Consider the following 21426-nt stretch of genomic DNA (forward strand, 5'->3'; position numbering starts at 1 on the left):
CCCAAAAGCGTAACTTAAAAGTCCTATTTGGAACTATATTAAAATACTGCTACAAAGACAATTAATTTCTAGCATTTAAGCATAAAAATTTTGACTTATAGTGCATTTGTACAGAGAATGGTGGTGTATTTCATTTAAACTTATGATCCAGTACAGCAACATACTATAATCTAAGAACAGCATCAGCTAACTATAGAAACATGATTAATCAAATAGTTACAACCAAAATAATGAAATTAAATGATATGTAGAAACTAAATCATGTGTACTACTCATATATTTTTAGAAAAATAGAACCATATATTAGTATGAAAAGATGTTAAGTGAATAATAATTTGTTAAGCAAGACACAGTATTGATGAAGTTGTATCCTAAGTGACTGCAGCTTGCAACAGCGAATGACTTCCTTGCTTTTATTTTATACTTTTTCTTACAGTAATTGATTTGAACAGATATTTCCCTTTGTCCCTTTATTTCTTGAAACGACACCTTTCCTCATAGCATCTCTTTCTCCAAAACTATGATCTCTTTCTATTTTAGTTTTTCTTTTCTTTTTTTTTTTTTTTAGGGTTTTTTGTTTTGTTTTGTTTTTCTTTTAGTTTTTCTTCTAAACAAAAACCAAAGCCTGTATTTGTTTCCCTTTCTTATTTCCAGAGTTATAGTAACTTAGCAGAAATTAATGCCTCTTTATTTACCCACCTAAGGCATTCTATTCCTCAGAATGTTTTTGAAGCAGTTTTCGCATTATAAAAAGAACAGTATTAGGGAAATGATTCTCAAGTTCAGCTGTACAAGAAATTAAGAGTTTGCTTCCACTTTGTAGGGCATCAAAAATGTGTGAAGTACTGTAGAATGGATTACATCTCTCTTGTCTTCTCCCAAAGGAATTTTTTGTTCTTTTTGGAGAGAGTAGCATGCAAATGGGGGGTTGGGGGTGGCAGAAGGAAAAGAAGAGAGAATCTTGAGCTGGTTCCACACCCAGCACCCACCAGAGGCGGGGCTGGTCTCAAGACCCTGAGATCATGACCTGAGTGGAAATCAGAAGTCAGATGCTTAACTGACTGAGCCACCCAGACACCCCATTTTTTAATTGTCCTTTACTTTCCCCCTTTCTTTTCCTTTAGGGTACGTCTGCAGTCACCTGTTCAGTTGACAGCTAACCTCCCCTTCCATGCAGGCATATCATTTATAGTATATATGTGATACTCTCTTCTTGAGGCCTGACGGACTGTGATGAGCTCAAGTTACTTTTTTTGTTTTTAAGCTGGAGAATCCAACCATATTGGTCTCTTTTCACCTTCCTACAGATTTGTTATTGGGCGAGAAAAGCCAGGACAAGTGAGTGAGGTTGCCCAGTTGATAAGCCAGACGCTAGAACAAGAAAGGCGCCAGAGAGAGCTGTTGGAGCAGCACTACGCCCAGTATGATGCCGACGACGATGAGGTAGGTGGTGCTCACAACGTCCTTCCTGCCTTCTCCCCACTGTGTTCCTCCTTGACAAAACTCTCTTTACCACATAAAAGTAGGATTGGTTCTTTGCAGTTTCTCAGGGAGAATGTGTCTACATTCAAACTCACAGAAAGAAATATTACTTACATCTGTTATTAACTTATGAATCAAGTAATGGTATCCTGTTTACAGCATGAAGGCTTTGAGATCAAGTAAGTCATGTTTTACTGCACTATTGAAAGAAATTCACTGAAACAAAAAAAGGAGTAAAAACACTAACACATAAATAGTAACTGTTATTGTTGGAATTTGGTGATTTTCTCTCTCTGCTTTGTATTTTTTCCCATTTCTCCCCCAATTTTCTACAGTAAGTTTGTAACATTTTTTGAAAAAAAAAAAAACAAAACAAAACACAAAACAATTTGATTGGAAAAACGCACACATATGTACACAAACACACACAGAAAAGTGTTAAAAACTTCTGGGTGTTTTCAGGTTTCTTTTTTCCAGGAAGAGAAAATCCTTTGGATCTGCTCACTGTGATTTGTGCTAACATAACGCAGAACAAAGCATCTCCACCAGCACATATCCCATAGAGCAGATACATATTGCAATAATTTTGCGTCCTGCTCTCTGTAGAAGATCAAGTAAATGAATAGAAGCTAACCCCCAAGTGAAAATGGCTCTCCGGAATCCTTGTGTGTTGTAATGTAATACAGATGCTGGTCTATTTCTAATGTAAATGCCAAATGTGCATTGATATAATGGGAAAACATGCTTTATTATAAACGTGTTTAAACGTGTATGTGTTTCATATTGGCATGTCAAAAGGCCCATCAATAATTTAATCTGAGTATTTCATACTCCATAAACATAGTAAATATTCAGGTAAAACATATTATTTATACCACCTGATATAAGGACAGTGCAACTTTATATGTTCAACCTCTACCCATCTGAATATATTCTTTTTCCAGAGCCCTTTGTTGGTCTCTAGCCAGGACATAGTGAAGATTAATAAATAGACATTGAAATATTTTCATGTGTTTTTAGTCTGGAATGTTTTAATCCAAGTATATCTTAACTTTTTACGTGTTGGTCGTTCAGTGTAATTTATTCTCCATTCATTATAGTAGACAACTAAAAATGGTCTATTAGCTAAGTTTTTTTTTTTTAAGTTTTAATTGGAGAATAAACATTACAAAGTCTTGACATCATTAAATTCATCTCTGAGAATTCTATTTCGTTGATTTAATTTTTTACTTGCAGAGTCCATCTGAAATGGCAAGTACTTTTTTTTACTATACTGAGATACAATGTATAAAAATGTTGCCTTGGTTTAGAAATTAAAAATGATTTCCTCCAATATTCAAATTTTCATCTTAGCCTTCAGTTTCTCTGTGCTAGTGTTTTGTATTTTATCAGAGACACTGATTTGCTTTGGTGGCCCGCCTGTTGTTAGGATTGTAGAATCATTCTCTGCAGGCTCTGCTAGAAAGAATTTGGGTGTGAGATTTGGGGGAGTTTGGGTGACATCAAGTGGAAGAAGGCGAGGGGGCCAGGCTTCGCAGTCTGTGGGCCTCCGTGTCTTTGGCTTTGAGATTGGGCTAAATTTCTGCACTCTTTCTAGCTTTTAATGTTCTGTGAGTGTGTAAAATAAAACATCAAGTCTCGAAAGGCAAGAGAGAAAATAAGATAGTTCTTTAAAGCTCTCCCGGTGAAAGTTTTAGATCGTCTACTCTGTACTCCATGCTGCTTCCAGTTATGTTGAGGAATTGATCACATTCAGTCCCAGAGGTTTTCAACTCAAGCCCCTAAAGCTTTTTGTTTGTTTGATGTAATTTTTTTTCTAATTTAGTAATTTGAATCAATGCAAAATGAATATTTGTTACTCAACTTTTATACTTAGGAGCACATCATATGCAGTTTTGTTTGCTTGCTTGCCTGGTTTTTATGAGGAAAGCAAAGTTGGTTATCACCTGAGCAGATGTTTTCAGGACCAAGAAAGGTAAATAAATATCCAGTGCCTGGCACTTGGCAAGATGCATTTCCCTACATGATTTCATGTAGTCTTTACAGCACACAGAAGAGATGATTTTTCTAGAATGAAGCAATGAGGCTTTTCCTAGTCATATAGCTATAGTTGGCAGTTGTTTTTTTTTTTTTAAGATTTTATTTATGTATTTGACAGACAGAGATCACAAGTAGGCAGAGAGGCAGGCAGAGAGAGGAAGGGAAGCAGTCTCCCCGCGGAGCCGAGAGCCTGATGCGGGGCTCGATCCCACCAGAGCCGAAGGCAGAGGTTTTAACCCACTGAGCCACCCAGGCACCCTCAGTTGGCAGATTTTTGATGGGAATAGGGTCTTCCTGTCTCCAGAGTTGGGACTTGACAACATATTGCTGTTTTTGAATGGGGTAGACTAATGGGTCTGTCTTTGTTCGGGCACCCACAGAATAACTGGGTGACAAGAGATGTTGGAAAGTGGATTCCTGTGTTGGGTGATAGAGTTTCATGTAATACTTAGGTTCTGTGATTCTTTATTCTGTATTTCTAATAATAGGGGAATTAAATACTTGGAGAATTATTTTATTCTCGGCAAATAATCTGTAAGTATCCTATGAAGATAGGGTTTAAAGGGAAGAATAATTGAGTGTATGATTTTTTTTTTTTAAATTTGAGTTTAGCTTTAGGTTAAACTTTTTCTTCTATTTTCCGTTGTGGAAATAGAAATCATATGTTTGCTACTATGTTATTCCAAGTAACCTTCACTTTACTGAAAAGGTCAAGGAGACTTTCTCTATGTTTCTCTCTCATGCTCCCCTCTGACTTGTATTTCTCTCCTTTTCTTTTCTTGTGTGTTGCCAAAACATGCTCAATTAAAACCAACTGTTAATATTCTGTGCATAGGAGAGATGAAAGCTGTACAAATAATGAAAATTCACTCTTATATAAACACTTTATTTAAATTCATTTTTTACTCATACTACCAAATATTGCTAAAGCAATTTGAGTTCTCTGTCCCTATTTTTTATCTATTCTCTTTCTCTCTGTTAGTGAAAAGTACAATGTCCAAGAGACATAACGGAGGTGAGAAAAACCTATAACCATTGGTTATGCAATGGGTAAATGATCCTGAGTTAGTTTTATAAGTAATTGAACAATGTATTGATTTACGTATATTTGTTAATCCTGAATTGTGTAATGAATCACTTGACTTCTCTCTTTTCTTATCATCTATGGAATCATCTTGTGATTTCAAAGTTAGAATCATTTTTATTTCACAATATCCCCTGTGACATTCCCTGGGCCAACTAGGAAAAAACTTCTAATTAAATATAGGACAACTGAGTTCATCCAACTAATTTCCAGAGCCAGCGCTTATATCAGCATAGTCTACTGAGGGATAGATAGCTTCTGGTTTTGGTCAAATCATCCAAGGTTGATTCTAACTTGGAACGTTCCATTGATAGAAGGGAGCTGCTTGCTCGAACTGCCTATAGGGAAAACTTTGCAATGTGAGAAATATGTCCGAAAATTGTGAAAGTACAGTAGTTCTCTATCAAAACCATATTCAGGAATAAAAATACCTTATCAGGCATTGTGTGTGTTTACATGTAGTTGTTTTGATGATTTAGGACATTATAAGTTGTGCTCCAAGAGAATTTACAATATATAGATAATCCCCAAACTCTATTTAAATTTCTACACTTTCTGGGTTTTTTTTTACCCCCAAATATTTAAACTAGAGGAGTTTACAGTAAACCAAATCAGTTTTAATTTACAATCCTGTTTCTGTTTACTCTCCATTAAATATTGTGATTTTAAAAGAAAAAAAAAAAAAGTTAAAAGGGCTTTGCCCAAAGGCTGAAGAATAAGGGGAAGGATCCTGTCAGGAAGAGAAAGATTAAATCTGAGCAATTGAAACATTTAAGATGTAGATTAGAATGTATCCGTAATTAGCAATTGCATTTCTGGATAATAGAATTATTGTTCATTTCTTTTTCTTTCTTTCTCTTTTTAAACAATCTGGAAGGTAACGATGGAGGAGTTCAATAAGCCCCTCACACAGTCAACACTATCCCACGAAATTCTGGGGGTATGGTAAATTTTTCAACTAGATTTTAATTTTCAATAACAACTTTAATCTCCTGTCATACTCCACAATTATCAATGTTTAGCCTTTTAGTGATGGGATGTTGTAATTCTGGTATATGTTTTGTGTAGCATGGGTCGTGTATGTAAGTTGTGGGTTTATATTTTTATCAAAGATCATTATGCAATGTGAAATACAGTCTGCTCACACTATAAATGAAGTATGAGCTGGTGCCGTAGCACTTTTTTGAATTAGAAAATGCATATAGTCGTTCACATTAAAATAAACTATTTTATATGCACTTTGAAATTATAGGATTATTTTTGGTTTGCTTCTTTAAATGTGCTTTTAAAATATGGTAATTATTACATTTTAAAATCTTAGATTATAGATGGTATTTCAAAGTCTCTTCAGGCAGTAGTTTATAACAAGGTTAATCATCACTCTAGAAACTGAGGCCCCTTCTCTTAAAACATAATTTAAGCTCACGTTCATAATTTTTTTCATTACTGAAAATTAATATAATTATAACTGTATCATGAGAACATTAGCTTTTAGAATCTTTTAAGATATTAAATACAACTTAGAGCCGCTACCTACATGGATATGCATTTTTTATTGCTTGTGTTAACATGTAATGATTAGAGTCCGATGTACAATGGAGCTATGGTTTGCGTAAGTGTTAAATGGTTCATAAGAATATAATTTTTAGGTGAAAAGCATTAAAAGGATAACATTGAATTTGACTCATGCTGTTTGCTGTTCCTGGTTGGAAACAGCTTGTGTTGTGTGAACAAGAGATTGCAATTATTATGGATAGCCTTTTAATAACGTGAATTGACTTTATACTGTTCATAGTGTTGAGAATCTAAGAGTGGGAGGCATTCTCCCAGTTCTCAAACGTGTGTGTTCTAGCTGGCACTGGAACATCAGTGTTTTTTCTACCCTTTATCCTTGGGCTGCTCTCTTTACTGGGGAAAAGCCTTCTTTAATTTGTGTTGTCAACCATTTTAGAGCACTGTGGCTGAATTGCAAGGAGTGTCTGGCAACAGCAATAACAATAACAACTATTTCCTTAAGGTTTGTTTCTTTGTTTGTTTGTTTTGGTGAAAAATAATGCTTATATGCACCTTTCTGCTTCATGTGTGAAATTAAATATTCCATGTTTCTTATTAACTGGCACTGTGCTCAAAGAACCTCTCTAGAGCTGTGTGTTGAATAATAGTTGGAAAAATTATCATTTGAAAATAGTATTTACTTCTGAGATATGGATGCAGGTTCTGCAAGTTGTACTCACTTCCTAATGTTTAACCCTGGATGTTGTTAACCCTTAACACTTTAAATATTTTGTGATTCATATTAAAGGGGAAGAAAAAGATACCCAACAATAAGGCTGTACGTGTATACAATACAGAGTATATGTTGTTTTTAAACCCAGTGAGTTTTTTTTAGAAAAGAATCTGTTGATACAAAGTTCTTCATTTTTCAAAAAACTAAACACACATATATTTAAATTATAATGCCACTTATTTATGTGATTTATATGATACACATAGCAAAATGTCTAAATAAAACTATTACACTTCAAATAATAGAATAATTCTCAGTATCTTTAGCTGTCAGTAACAGAAATAGAGGAGCTTAAAAATGGAAATCAAGCTTAAAATGGAGATTCAGTTATGTTGATGGGAGGGGCCTGAAGAATAGGAGAAATATAAAACCTTTTTAAACAACTTTATAGACTCCAATTTGACTGGATCTTTAAAATCATTAAATTTTATTACATCCTTTAGTTTGTGATCCCAAAATCTGCAGTACTGGTCATTGTCATTGAAACCCAGAATCAAGATGTTTGGAAAACATTTAGTTGAAGACTGTGTGTCCATGCTTGATCTAGCCTAGGCATTGTACATGTACATAGGCATACGCACAGACACACACATGCACGCACTAGCCCCTGGTGGTAGACATCATCCCATACTTGAAGAATCCTCTGTAGAAATATTCTTTGTATGTGAAAACAACATTATTTATGATATTGAACACAGACAGGAAGATGGATAGTGTCATGGGAAGATAGAGATTAGAATAGAAACCAAGGAGGGCACCTACTGCATGGAGCACTGGTTGTGGTGCATAAACAGTGAATCTTAGAACACTGAAAAAATAAAATAATTTTTTTTTAAAAAAGGAAAAAAAAAGTAACCTTTGCCCAGATAATGTCATCTTTTTGTAGCTCACTTTCTTTATATTGTTTATTGTAATGCAAGTGATTTAAATATGTTTTCATGTTATTTTCTTTCCAACTACCACATTGTGATGATATTTATTCATGAGTGAAATATAAAATACTAAATAAACTCCATCAAAGTCTGCTATACCATTAAATTCCTCTGAGGGTATGGACTTTGTACATCCTAGAAATCATGCTAGAACAATTCTATATTACAGTGATGGATCACGGAGTTTGAAGTGTTTGAGAGATGTCACAGAAATAAACACAAATGTCAGCATTTTTCCAACTTTAAGAACATTTATAAGTTGAATATATTTTTTTACCAAAAAGTTATAAAATTCAGAAAGGCACTGTGGGAGATGGATCATATCAGCCTTACTTTCCAGTGGGCTAGAAGGATTCTGTGGTGTCCTCATGCCTTTGCTCCTTTGGTCTTTTCTTCCTGGAGTACCATTCCCATTCTTGGTCAACCTTGTGTGCCTTCAAATCCTGTTCACTTTTTGGGTTCAATTTAGTTTTCACATGTCTTTTCTACAAAGCCTTCTTGGACTTTCTCAGCTGAGCTGGGGACTCTTTTCTATATGAGTCAACAACAGTACTGTGTGTGTATCTATCATCATTTACCCATAAATATCCCCCACTAGCTTGTAATTTCTTCAATGACAGGTTTCAATAGCTAGTTGATTTTTAATACATACCACCATGAGCACAGCACTGGGCAGCCAAGAGGAAGCCAAGAAATTGAATTGAATCACTCGAAGGATGCTAAGATGAAAATTGGAGAGTAGAGTTAAATGAGAATAAAATTTAATTAGAAACATAATCTGAGATAGTGAGGGAAGAGTGACACAGAGTACATGGATAAAAGAAATGTCAGACCTGGCAAGACTAGAGATTGGAGATAGGGACTGAGGAATAATCTGAACTTGTCCTTTGGCACTTTGGGATTTCACACCTTTCTTTGGGTTTTTGCATCCATATCTTAATTGTTTTGAGAAAATGTGAATTTGCAAGAATACCCTATCTCTATCACACTGCACCAAAATTGTTGGCATGTAAAACCAGAGAAAAATGAATATACATATTTCATTCCTTGAAAACCTTTGGATCTTAGAGATAGGAATTTGGTGACTCACATTGGCATGACCTCTTTTTAGCCATAACTGAATAAACATACAATAGAAACAGTATAGTTGAAATGGCCTAAGTACTGTCGAGTTCAGTATTACATAGAGAGCCATCTTCTGCCCAGTAGTCATAGAAATACATTCTCATCAGCAATAAGGACTAAATGGTGACCTGATCAAAGACCCCAGTTTTCTAAAGCAGCCTTATTATGGAGGTTTGATAAGGATTTCATTTATTTTAAACTGATATTGATGCTAGTAAGGGAAGTGGTAAAAACTCTTAAGGGATTTCTGGAATTCCAGTCCTTACAGGGGCCTTAAAAAAATCATTTTATTGGCTTAAAATTGACATGGAGTAAAATGTGTAGATCGTAAGTGGATAACTTGATTGTTTTATCATTATATAATCCATGACATTAAAGTTAACATTAATGAGGGATAACATATATAATAAAATGCACCAATTTTAAATGTATTCATGTGGGTAGATGGTATCATGAATACTTTCATGGACAGTGAAGATACTGAACATTTTCATTACCTAAGATAGTTTCCTTATAGAACTTTGCAGTTAACTCTCAGCCCAAATCAAACTATTGAATCTATTTTCTGACACTGTAGATTAATTTTGTCAATTCTAGAATGTCATTTGAATGGAACTGTAAGTACACACTTTTTATTGTCTGCCTTCTTTCACTTTCATAATGTTACATTTATCCTAAGTATCCTGTATATTATGATGAGACTGTAATTGGTATTTCTTTGAGTTGCAGTAGACAAAGCCAGGGCCCAGCCAAAGTGGGATGTCTAATTGGAGAACTCCATCATAAAGCTGGAGTCTTATGGGCTACACTACTCTGGAAGATGAAAATAAATCTAATCTTCCACTCCAAGGACTGCATGAGAAATTGCCAGTGTCAAACCTTGTCGCTGGGTGGACGGGAAGAAAAATTTTTTTCTGAGACCTTCTGATCACAGCAGCCTGAACTTATGCTACCTTTCAGGACAAAAAAAAAAAAAGCATGTTCTTTCTTGAGTCATTCATCTTTTTTTTTTTTTTTTTTTGAGAGAGAAAGTAGGAGGAAGGACAGTAAGAGAGAGAGGAGAGAAACAACCAAGGGCTGGATGCTTAACTGACTACACCACCCAGGTGCCCAAAGCCTTTCATCTTCAATCAAAGCTTAAAAGTCAAAGTTTCAACAATTTCAAAGTACAAAACTCACAGGGAAGAACAAAAGGAGAGGGCAGAGAGGAAGTGAGAAGGCAGGGGAGAAAAAAAGAAGAAAGGAAAGTAAGAGAAGTTTCCAGTTATTTTATCAATAATACCAAAGTGGAACAAATACCTCCAGTTGTATATAACTTATTCCAGAAGACAAAAATGAAAGTAGTGCAACTCTGATACCAGGAATGCAGTAAAATTTTGAGAATGTGAGATGTATTGGGTTATAGGTATAACCTTGGTCCAAAACCAAATATTGATGACAAGATTTAATAAGCCCATCCTATTCATAAAAACAATGCCCCCCCAAAACTAAATAAATAAAATATTGGCAAATCTTATCTAAGAACATATAAAAGAGGTATTATGGTGAAATTGAGTTTAGCCAATAATGCAAGTATTAATATTTGAAAATCAGTCATTACTTGGATTTGACATCATACTGGAAGGCAAGAAGATGAAGAAATAAAAGAAATAAGTTGGAAAGGAAGAAATAAAATTGTTATTATTGCAGGTGCTGTGGTTATCTCTTTGGAAAACCTCAGATATGCTTATGATCAGTTATTAGAAATATAAAATTTTAGCAAATCTAGACACATAATTAATACAAAATATAGCATCTATTTCAATGTGCCTACAGAGAGAAAATATAACTATTTTCTAATTATTTCTAAGTATTAATTACTTTAGTAAAAAGGAAAAACCTTGTCTAACAAAACCTAGGCAAGACCCTTATGGAAAAAAAGAAATTTTACTGAAATATATGAAAGAAAACTTATATGGAAGGGTGAAGAAACCATTTTCATGGATCAGAAGACTCAATAGTTTAATTTGAGTCAATTCTAAGTGTATTTATATATTCAATGCTATTCCAGTAAAAATAATTCTAAAGAATTTAAAAATGGAAGTTGGTAAGCTATCGCTAAAATCTGTAGGAAAGAACAGTGCACCAGAAATAACCATGACCTATAGCATGCCTTAGAAAAGAGATATTTATTATTAAACTGTAGAAATTTAGTCTCTGGAGCAAAAGAAGGAACAAGTTGGCCACGGAGCCCAGAAACACCCCCCACACATATGAAAATTGGATTAGTGACAGCTAACACTCTAGGTGAGTTGAGAAACGTTAGGCTCTTCAATGAAGGAGACATGTTGAAATTGCAACCTCCATTTCAGTCTGTACCCAAAAGTTCAGTCCAGGTGGACTGACTACTCAGATGCAAAATATAAAACTATAATATTTAGAAGACATCATAGAAGAATATCTTTTTGACCTCAGTGTAAGAAGTGGTTTTGCTAACGTGAAACAGCTAAGAAAGCAAAACCATAAAAGAAAGGATTGACAAAATTGGCTAATTAAAATTTAGAACTTCTGTGCGTCTGAAGAATACCTATATGAATGCAAAAAGGCAAACCAGAAGCTGAAAGAAAGTATTTGAAAAATAAATAGCTGAAAGAGAATTATATAAAAAGTACTTCTAGGCACCAACAAGAAAAGACTATATAAAGAGGGCATTGGCTTTAACACTCATGTCATAGAAGAAGAACTTTAATGGCCAATGAGCATATGAAAAGATGCCCAAACATATTAGCAATCAGGATGTGAACATTAAAAACCACAATGAAATACTATCTGGTATTTACTGAATTGATTTAAATTGGGTATTTTAAGTTTTGGTAAGAATGTAGAGTGAAAGGAACTATTATTCTTTGTTATAGGATATATTAATTGGCCCATCCACTTTGAAAAACAATTTGACATTATCTAGTAAAGCTGTCTCAACAGTTGTATTCTTTACCAAACAATTAGTAAAATTCTTATATACAAGAGCTGTAAGACATGTAGTATTTTTTTTCTAAAAGAAAAAAATTGGTCACAACTTATAGCTCTATCAACAAAAAAGACTGGGTAAATATATATTAGTATCTTCATACAGGGAAATAATATGCGGAGTTCTTTCAGCAATCCACCACAACTGGTGGAATTTAGGAATATACCATTTAAAATAAAAACGGCACAGGAGCATACCAACAATATGATTCCACCGATAATGCGGTTTACACCTGTTAAAAACAAACGATACATTGTTTTGCTCTACATAAATATGGTAAAACTAAAGAAAAACCAAGAATGATAAAATTCAGCAGAATTACTCTAAAGGGCATGGAACTGAAATAGAATGAAGAAAGCACACACAGAAAAATATTAGAATGTAGTAATACTGCTCTTTTTCTTGAACTAGGTTGTTCATTGGTAGTGGTGATATCATTATTTATATACTGTCTATGTGTTTTACAAATATGCTTCCTGCCAATTCAGTATTTAATGAAAAAATTAAAATCTGCCATGTACAATTCTTATGTTTAGCAATTATCTGGATATAAAATGATTATTACCTAGTTCCTGATCTCTAAGACTTAAAAACGTCTTTAAGACTCCACGTCTCAAACTTGCCTCAATGTGACAATCTCATGCTACGTCTTTAAAATTACAGATTTCTCCATCCAGCCTCAGACTTACTGAAACAGAGTATGCATTGTGTCAGGCCTAGGACCTGGGGAGTTTGTGGGAAGGGGTTAGATGCGATCAGATCTGGAGTAGTCCAGCCAGGAAAACTGACCTTTGAGTCCTGCCTGGTATTGCAGAGATTTTGTAAGAAAGAATTGCGGCCACAACCCATCAGATAGCCATGAGGAAAGGAACAGAATTATCCTCTCTCAAAGGAAGTTGTAAAATTGAGATCATATTTATCATTAATTCATAGATAATTCATATAAATACCATCAATGATGTTTGTGTTCGCTTTACCTTTTCATTTACCAGAAATTCTAGAACTGTGACTTCTGGTTCTATCCGATCATCTGTTAGCATTTTTGCAATCATGTGAGTCAATTTGTATATGTACACACCGTATTTTCCAAGACTCAGTTAGTTGTATAATTATAGAATTATTGAAATAATAATAACATGTGCCACTTTGGTCCCTATAGTTGTTCTCTTCTGCAGATTAAAAATTCAGGGAAATACAAATCTCTTAGTCTCTTCCCACAGTTCTGTTGGCATCAGAATAAATGCTTCATTGTTTCCTTGGCAAGTAAAACAAAACTCAAGGAAGGCTGCCAATTTGAAATTGCAGTGTGACATTTGAATTACAGAGGTCTACTTTGGTGTGTTGACTGTTTAGTTCTGGATCTCAGTGGGAAAAATAAGGATCTTTAGTTCCCTCCTCATATAGAATATATTTATCAGGGACTTAAAGACAGTGGCATTTATGTCTTAGTGAGTAGGTAGCATTTGTTAAGAGGAATTGAATTAGGAATTTTGAGTCATGGAAAAATATAGTTTATACTTGCAAGAGGCTTGCTATTTTGTTTGGAAACAATAAATATATATGGTAAAGAGCTTAAAGCACTTTGAAGGCAACCTGCCAAAAAGCCAAATAACCATAGTATAAAAGAGTCATCAGAACTAAGGACATGTAAAATAAAAGTATAAATTTAGATTTGTGGTTTTGATATTTATTTGCAAGAAGTTTTTGTTTTTGTTTGTTTGTTTTCTATAACCTAGAATCAGGTCAATATTGCATATATTCAAGAAAGAGCCAGTTTACCTGCAGGCAGAGTATGTGGAAAGGAATATTAGTTGGACAGTCTTTGAAAAGGTAATTTGAAAAATAATATAGGGATGTTAAAAATCAGCTGAATTTCGTAGACCTTTTTCCCCATTAAATAATAATTGGGAAACAGTTCTCCATGAGGCTCTTATATTTCTGAGGCACTGACTGCCCTTTGTTCTGAACTGTCAAATGTTTGTGTCATGCACAGTCTTGGAAACTAGAGATAGTCTTTCCTTTTGGAACAAGGGTGGTGACATCGCCTGTTATAAAAGACTCAGGTTCCCTGAGCTCTGGCGTCTTCTCCAGACAGGCCTGCTTGTGCAGGTATGATCTGGTCCTCTTCCCACCACTCTCTGGAAACTGGAGTTTGAGGAATCACCACAAAGATATGTTAGTCTCTATCAACTAGTCCAAAGACCCATTCTGGGTTAGAGGAATGTTCTGACCTTGTTCAGACCAGAGTCATAGAGAAACACACTGACACCTACCTCTTGGGAGGGAAGGGATTTGCAGCTGCCACAGTCAGAAGCCTGGGAAAGCCTCAGAGCCTTAGTGAGTTCACTGTGGAGAGAGTGGAGCAAGGTATATAATGCCAGTTTAAGGAGAAATACCAGCAGCTGGACTGCCTTTGACTCAACCCCTCCTGTACTTCATCATGCCAGCTGTAGTCAGTGAGACACTAAGAGGTCTCAAAGTTCTTTGTGTTGCGTCTTGTCTGCTACAAAGGCTTATTGGCTCAGTCAGGGAGAATTCTTTGAGATAGACGATCTCTTGTGGGAAATTATTGAGGAATATTTGGGTCCCAGCTGGCCTACAGTGCTGATGAAAGTAACCTGCTGGAGAATAAGAAAGTGTCCCTCAGCGGTCTTGCTAAATTCTTACTAACTGTAAGTTACTAACTGTAAGTTAGCCTTACCACCTTGGAAGATTTCCCTGTCCCTTATGTTCTAACCAAACTTAGGATTGGACTCTAGGCTGAGATGGCCTCCAGCACAGTTCCTGCTGTGGCAGTGAAGGCAGGGCTGCGTCAAAGACTCTCCAAAGCCAACTTGGTTGTGTCAGTAATGATGACACCTTATATAGTGCTTCAGGTGGGAGATGCTGGAAGTTTGGTTAAAACACAAATAACCACTGCACTACTCAAAACAAAATAAATGCACCTTATTAGTGGTTCAGAGCCACCCTCTGCCTCTATGCCCCTGGATGCCTCTTCTATCTACCCTGAACTCTGCTGCTATAAGGAGGAAGGTGACTAGCGGTCAGGATGAGATCTCCTTTGTCCTTTGAAGAGACAAGATGCTATATGAGCCCCTTAAATGTGCTGGGGAACTTTGGGAGGAGAGGCATCCAAATTCAAGGATGGATGGAGGAAGGATGCCCAAATTCAACTGATGTGGTTTGGGCAGTGTTCAAGTGGGAAGGGAAACAAAACGGTCTCTTGGATGGAACCCTTTGGGCAGATGCAATGTAATACTGTTGTGACTTCCACTGCTCTATGTGTAACGGAATCAATGTATTATGCACCTGCCCTTATCTGTCCCATTAGTGCCAGTGGAGATCCTCTCAGCTAGGGATTGCCAATATAGAACAGTAATAGTAGGACAAGAGAGAAAACACGTGTGCTGTTTTCTTCCAGGTAGGCCAGCAGAAACAGTATAGAATCCCAGAAAAAGAAGGAAAAACTACAGCTTATTTAAACACATCATGGTTGATCTCAGTTACTACAAGCTGAACTCATTCTGTTGCTTGGACTTCATTTAATAATGGTCTTATTGATATGAAATAGACTGACTAGATTTGGTGCTAGCCACTATGGTCACACTGATCAGTGTAGCTGAGGGAAAATCCCAATAATGGAAAAATTCACCAGAAGCCAAAATGATATAGAAACAAGGGTAGATATCAATTGGGAGATGATTCCTGTATGAGTCTCTGACTTCTCTGTGTGTCTGGTAAGCAGAGACATTCATGGCCTTTGTTTCAGATTACCTTTTTAATGATGTGTGTAGGGTGAACAGTGTTGGAAAATAGAGTGTCTCTCTTTAGGGCAAATGACAGACTTGCCTACTGCATGTTATTAAAAAAATATATATGAGTTCCCTCAGTTCAGAATACTTTTGGGGGGTGTGTGTGGTTTATAGTTCACGTTTTTCAATCAATGCAATTATAATTAGACACAACTATTTTAAGAGACTTTCTTCGAAGAAAGAAAGAAAGTAAAACTACCTTTTAAAAAATATTTGATATTTGAGTACTCACCAATAAATTCAATATAGTAGAACAGCTGGAAAGGGAACGGATTTATAGAGTTTGAGGTGGATAAGATTAGGAAATTCCTAGAAAGTAAAATTTAAGAAATTGTGGTTGAAAATTACCTCAATAATTGAGTATTACAGATTATAGTACAATGTAACTGCTATTCTTCAGATCTCTTTCTTTTGCTTTTCATTTAAGCATAGTCAACACACTGTGTTACATTAGTTTCAGGTGTACAGCTTAGTGATTTGACGATTTAATACATACTGCTGTGCTCACCACAAGTGTCACCATCATCTACCACCAGACCAATGCTATTACAGTACCACTGACTCAATTCCTTATGCTGTTCCTTTTATTCCCATGATTTATTCATTCTGTAACTAGAAGCCTGTATTTCCTACTCCTGTTTATCGATCTTGCCCATCTCTCTTCCTCCCCCGCCTCGGGTAGTCATCAGTTTATTATTTGTATTTACGGGTCTGTTTCTGCCTGTTGTTTGTTCATTAGTTTTGTTTCTTAGATTCCACATATAAGTGACATCATATGGTATTTGTCTTTCTTGACTGATTTCACTTGGCGTAATACTCTCTAGGTCCATTCATTTTCTCACAGATGGCAAGATTTCATTCTTTTTAATGAATGGGTAATATTCCATTGTGCGTATGTCCCTTTGAATTCATGTTTTCTTATTCTTCAGGTAAATATCTAGTAATAGAATTTCTGTTTTTAATTTTTTGAGGCATCTCCATACCTAAGTTCTGCTTCACTTTTAGACCATGTTCTCCTGGCACTACCCTGTCTTTGAACTTTGTTTGGAAACTGTTTCTTATTTTTAGAATCAAGATGTTCAAAACCATCAAGTCTTGGTTCCCTTCTGTTTAATGGTCCTCTCAATTTCTCTCTTTGGTCACATTTTACCATAATAAGCAGCATGAAGAAATCCAGCAGCACCTTCAACACTTGTTTAGAAATCTACTTAGTGAGATCACTCCATTCACTAGGGAGCTTTCCAGCTTTCTCCTTACAGAAGGTGATAATAATGTTGCTAAGCTTCCTGCCACTATGCAAGAATAACCCCCCCACCCCAGATTTCCACTTACAGGGTGTTCAAGGCAATTCAGGCTTGCTCTAACATACTCTTCAGAATCTTCCCAGCCTTCCTTCATTGCCTATTTCCAAAGCCACTTCCTCGTTTTTCTGGGTTTGCTATGGCAATACCACCTTTCTATTACAGTATAGCAAATTACTACCACAACTTAACAACTTAAAATGAGAAATATTTCTACTTCACAGTATCTGTGGGTCCATTTAACTGGATGCCTCTGACTCAAGATCTGTTCCATGGCTGTGAATAAGGCATCAGCCAGAGCTGCCGTCATCCAAATGCTCTACGTGGGGAGGATCTGCTTCCAGGCTCACTTGCAGCTGTTGGCAGGACAGAAAGGAAGATCCACTCCCAAGCTCCCTCATGTGACTTTTGGGACCCTCAGGCCCTTGCTGGCTCTTGGCCAGAAGCATCAGTTCCTGATGATGTAGGTGTCTCCACAAGGCCACGCACAATCTGGCAGATTGTTTCTCAAAGGCAAGAGGACAAAAGAGATGCAAGGCATAGTCTTCTTGTAAACTAATCTCAGAAGGGACATCCCATCACTTTTGTTGTATTCTGGCAGTTAGAAGTGAGTCATTAGGTCCAGCCCACATTCAATGGGGGAATGGATTATAGAAGAGCATGATTAGCCAGAAAGAACGATCATTAAGGGTTATTTTAGAGCCTGCCTACTGTGGTGGAAAATGGAGTTCCTGCTTTTCAGGAGTATGCTTGCTAAAGGAAGGAGTAGGGGGGGAAAAGAAAAAACAACCCAAAGAAGATATTAAAATACTGAAAAATCAAATGCTAACTTATAAACTGTCTACCGCAATTGCTAGAAACTTTTAAGAAGGGTAAAGATGAGTTTGAGTTGTTACAAAAAAAATTTATAGGCAAATTTTCAATCTATCTAATCATATTTTAGGAGAGATAATTTGCCAGAGGTATTATCAATTATCTGAGGAGCTGAGTGCTTGACAAAAGGAACATAGAAGGCCATATTCATAACCTAAATATAGACAATAGATGCTTGTTGCTTTAGTAGCGAGATCGTAGAATGAAGTGAAAAATCAGAAAACATTCTGAGCAAAAAGATTGGCAAGAAAATTTTGAATGGCTTGAGAAATGAGAGGAGAAATGTCTTGGCCCAGGCATCATGGTGGATGTTTTACATTATCTCTTTGAATCCTCTCAATGCGCTATGAGATTGGTATCTTTGGGGTCATTTTATAGAAGAGAAGAGCACGGAAGATGCATGCTAAATGACTTGTCGGCGGCTGTCATGCAACTATGAAATTTTTTTTTCTCTTTTAGGGCCCTGGTCTCTCCACCCCCAAAACCCATGTTTTGTTGTTGTTGTTGTCCGCATTGTTCTGGTGAAGCCAGAGGTAGTGAAAATTATCACAGTCATAAAGTCTCTGGCCTTTTAGCATATTCTAAGCACCGTGATTAATACTTTGAAGCTACCACTACCGGAAATTCTTCCAACAACCTTATGAAGAAGATGCTGTTATTCCCATTACAAAGATGAGCAAAGAGACTGAGTGGCCTAACATTGCAAAACTAGGACACAGAGAAGTCAACTGACAGAAGATGGAAAGAGAGATGGCTTTGCAGGGAAGGGGATGCTTTTGCTGAAAGCCATCTGGATGGCTGGCACAGATTTAGGAATTTTAAACATTAAAGTGTTAGTTTGAGGTCTTTCTCCTCCAGAGAAAAAGCAACTCTCTTCTATTCTCCAACAGAACAGAGTCTGAAAATATATATAACCAAATTCAAATCCAGTAAACAAATTCCAACAAAAACTGCATAATCAACGCTATTTTTTTGATTAGCACCATTTAGTTTCCCGGAATTTACCAGAGCAAACATTGCTACAGCAAAAATTACTGCTAATGGTTGAACCTAACAACAAGAGAAAATCCCCAAAAGGGTCATTTAGGCCCCAGCTGCAGCTGTGCCTCACTATATTTCTTACTTGAAAGCTGAGAATTAACAGGAAAATCAGGGCTGTGCCGTGCTGTGCAGATGTGGCTGAAACTGCATTAATTTATTCAGCAAACATTTGTTTAGTGCCTACTATATGCCAAGCATTGTGCTAGCTACACTGGGATTTCAGGAATAAATCATACCTGGTGCTTTCAAGGAGCTTATAGTTGAAAGTGGTTGATAGAGGGCAGATGTAAAAGCAGCCAAGTTTTATGAGTGGCATAAGGAGATCGTAGAAGCATAAAGGAGTGGATTAGAAGTATCTTCAGGCTGTGGCTTCATAGGATGAGCTGAGTAGATTAATCTTCGTCTTGGATGCCTGGGGCAGGAGGGGCAGGGCCAGTAAGTGGAGACAACAGAGGCCTGGAAGTTTTCTTGGTCCTGATGCCTCCTACCAAAACTGGGAATATAAGAAGAGGAACGGGTTTAGGGAAAAGAAAAATTTTACTTCAGAAATGGCCAATTTGCTCATAAAAGGTTCATGTGGCAGGGTCTTCCAGGACGTTACATTTATGAGACCAAAACTTTGCGAATGTCTGGTTACAAGATTCCGATTTCGAAAAGCTGTAGCTTATGTTGCTGTATTGTAGGATTAGCAACACGGCAGTAGCAGCAGCAATGGCTTGTCTGGGGTGCCTACCAGGTGCCATTCCTTGGTGCCTAGAGACACCCCTAACTTAATCTCATGACAACCTTGTAATATATCCTAAGGGGGTATTTTTGTTCTCAGTTTATAGATGAGGACTTTGAAACTTAGATCTGAAAGCTGACTTTGCTCACATCATAGAGTCAGATTTTGAATCCAGGGCTATGGAACTTCAAAATCAAGATTGTTTAGTTGGACTCCACTTAAGCAACTCACCAGTATAACAGATAACATCCCTTCCTTCTCTAAAGCCTAAACTGAGATCTGCACCTTTCCTGAGTCCTCAAAGCTCAAGAATGTCTCCTGCGTTTGTTCCCACCAGTCAAAAGTTAGAGATTTACTAAGAGGCAGAACCTGTCAGCTGTACTTATTATTCTTGTAATTATGTGTTTTCTTAAAATATTAAGTGCTCCAATGTCATATGAGTATAAAGGAAGTTGTGAACATGAAAATGAGATGAAATGTTCTGGGAAGAGTCAATACAGATTGGTAGCTCAAGAAAATTAAGTATGAGAAGGAAACATAAAAGAGACAGACCATACACATCTAGAGGAATTTTGCATTCATTTTCCTTGCAAGTATCTTTTCCATCCATTTTAACACCCGGCAGTAATTCTATAGGTTGTATGCTGTGATTCTGGTCTGTATAAGAAAGAGGGCATGAAACGTAAGTCAGCAGGCTGGTAAGCCAAACCTTTTGAAGGAGACTTTTTTGTACTTGCCCAGGGTGAGCCTGTTAAGAGAGAAAAGAAGAGGAAATCTCTAGAGACAGGTGGAAGTCTTCAGAGTGAATTGAATGAAAACACTTGAACATGTGGAAGGTGAATTTCAGCACAATAGGATTACTCACCAACATTTTTGGCTAGGGAAATATGGAAGGAATGTATTCCCATCTTTTATCTTCTAAAGCTTTACTTTCTGTAGACTGCATGCAGCGTAGTATAGAAGAAAGGACGTGGGCTTTGGAATATGTTACCTTCGATGACATAACTATTTGCCTGACATTGGGTAGAGTCCCTTGAGTCTCAGTGTCCTCTAATTACAATGGCATAATAATACCTACATCATACAGTCTTTGCAGAATGTAACGTTGGGCACACAGTAAGTTACAAAGGAATTGCTATTCATTTTTTTGTACCCTTGGGAAAGCAATAAAAAAGTGTAAGATATTAATCAAGAAGGTAGATGAGTTGTGAACAGGAACTCTTACTATCTCTGTCAATTGTTACACAACAACTATTCTCCCTTCCTTTAAAATGGATTTTCAGGTTGGGATAAAAGATTTTTAAGAGTCTCTGTTTACTTGAAAGATACTGAATCTGGCCAGAAATAAAGAGAAGGAGATGGATACCAATGGAAACACTTTGTTGTGGCATATTTTTTTTTTGATGGATTATTGTCCATCTTCCTCTGTAAACATCAGATTCAGTCCAATCTAATGTTGAGTCTATGAAATTCTACTACCCTATCACTCCATGTAATTTACTTTCAGATTAACCATAAAAAATTTTTTCATTAAAGATAGAACAATCAAAAGAACACATTATTCTTAGTCTACTAAATGTAACTTTTTAACTTCTAGATATTTATGAGGTCCTGTAGTAAATGCTTCCTTTATTATAAAGCCTATTTATGTTGGGAGTGGTAAATAATCAGCAAGAGAGATTGGCAAGATAGTTTTTTTTTAAGTTTTTATTTAAATT

At 36.3% G+C, this 21426-nt stretch overlaps 1 protein-coding gene across 11 annotated transcripts in view; it reads left to right on the top strand.

Annotated features, from left to right (window-relative positions):
• PPP1R9A (protein phosphatase 1 regulatory subunit 9A) overlaps positions 1-21426 on the top strand; it is a 304701-nt gene that overhangs the window by 208328 nt on the left and 74947 nt on the right. For 6 of the 11 annotated variants that reach the window (XM_059171151.1, XM_059171154.1, XM_059171155.1 and 3 more), the window contains exons 6-8: positions 1308-1443; positions 5484-5546; positions 6558-6623. In XM_059171151.1, the coding sequence (XP_059027134.1) occupies positions 1308-1443; positions 5484-5546; positions 6558-6623 (265 nt within the window). The remainder of the gene's footprint in view (positions 1-1307; positions 1444-5483; positions 5547-6557; positions 6624-21426) is intronic. The other 5 variants (XM_059171157.1, XM_059171158.1, XM_059171161.1 and 2 more) reach the window with 2 other exon arrangements.

The sequence above is a fragment of the Mustela lutreola genome, chromosome 4 (assembly GCF_030435805.1).
Source record: "Mustela lutreola isolate mMusLut2 chromosome 4, mMusLut2.pri, whole genome shotgun sequence".
Lineage (NCBI taxonomy): Eukaryota > Metazoa > Chordata > Mammalia > Carnivora > Mustelidae > Mustela > Mustela lutreola.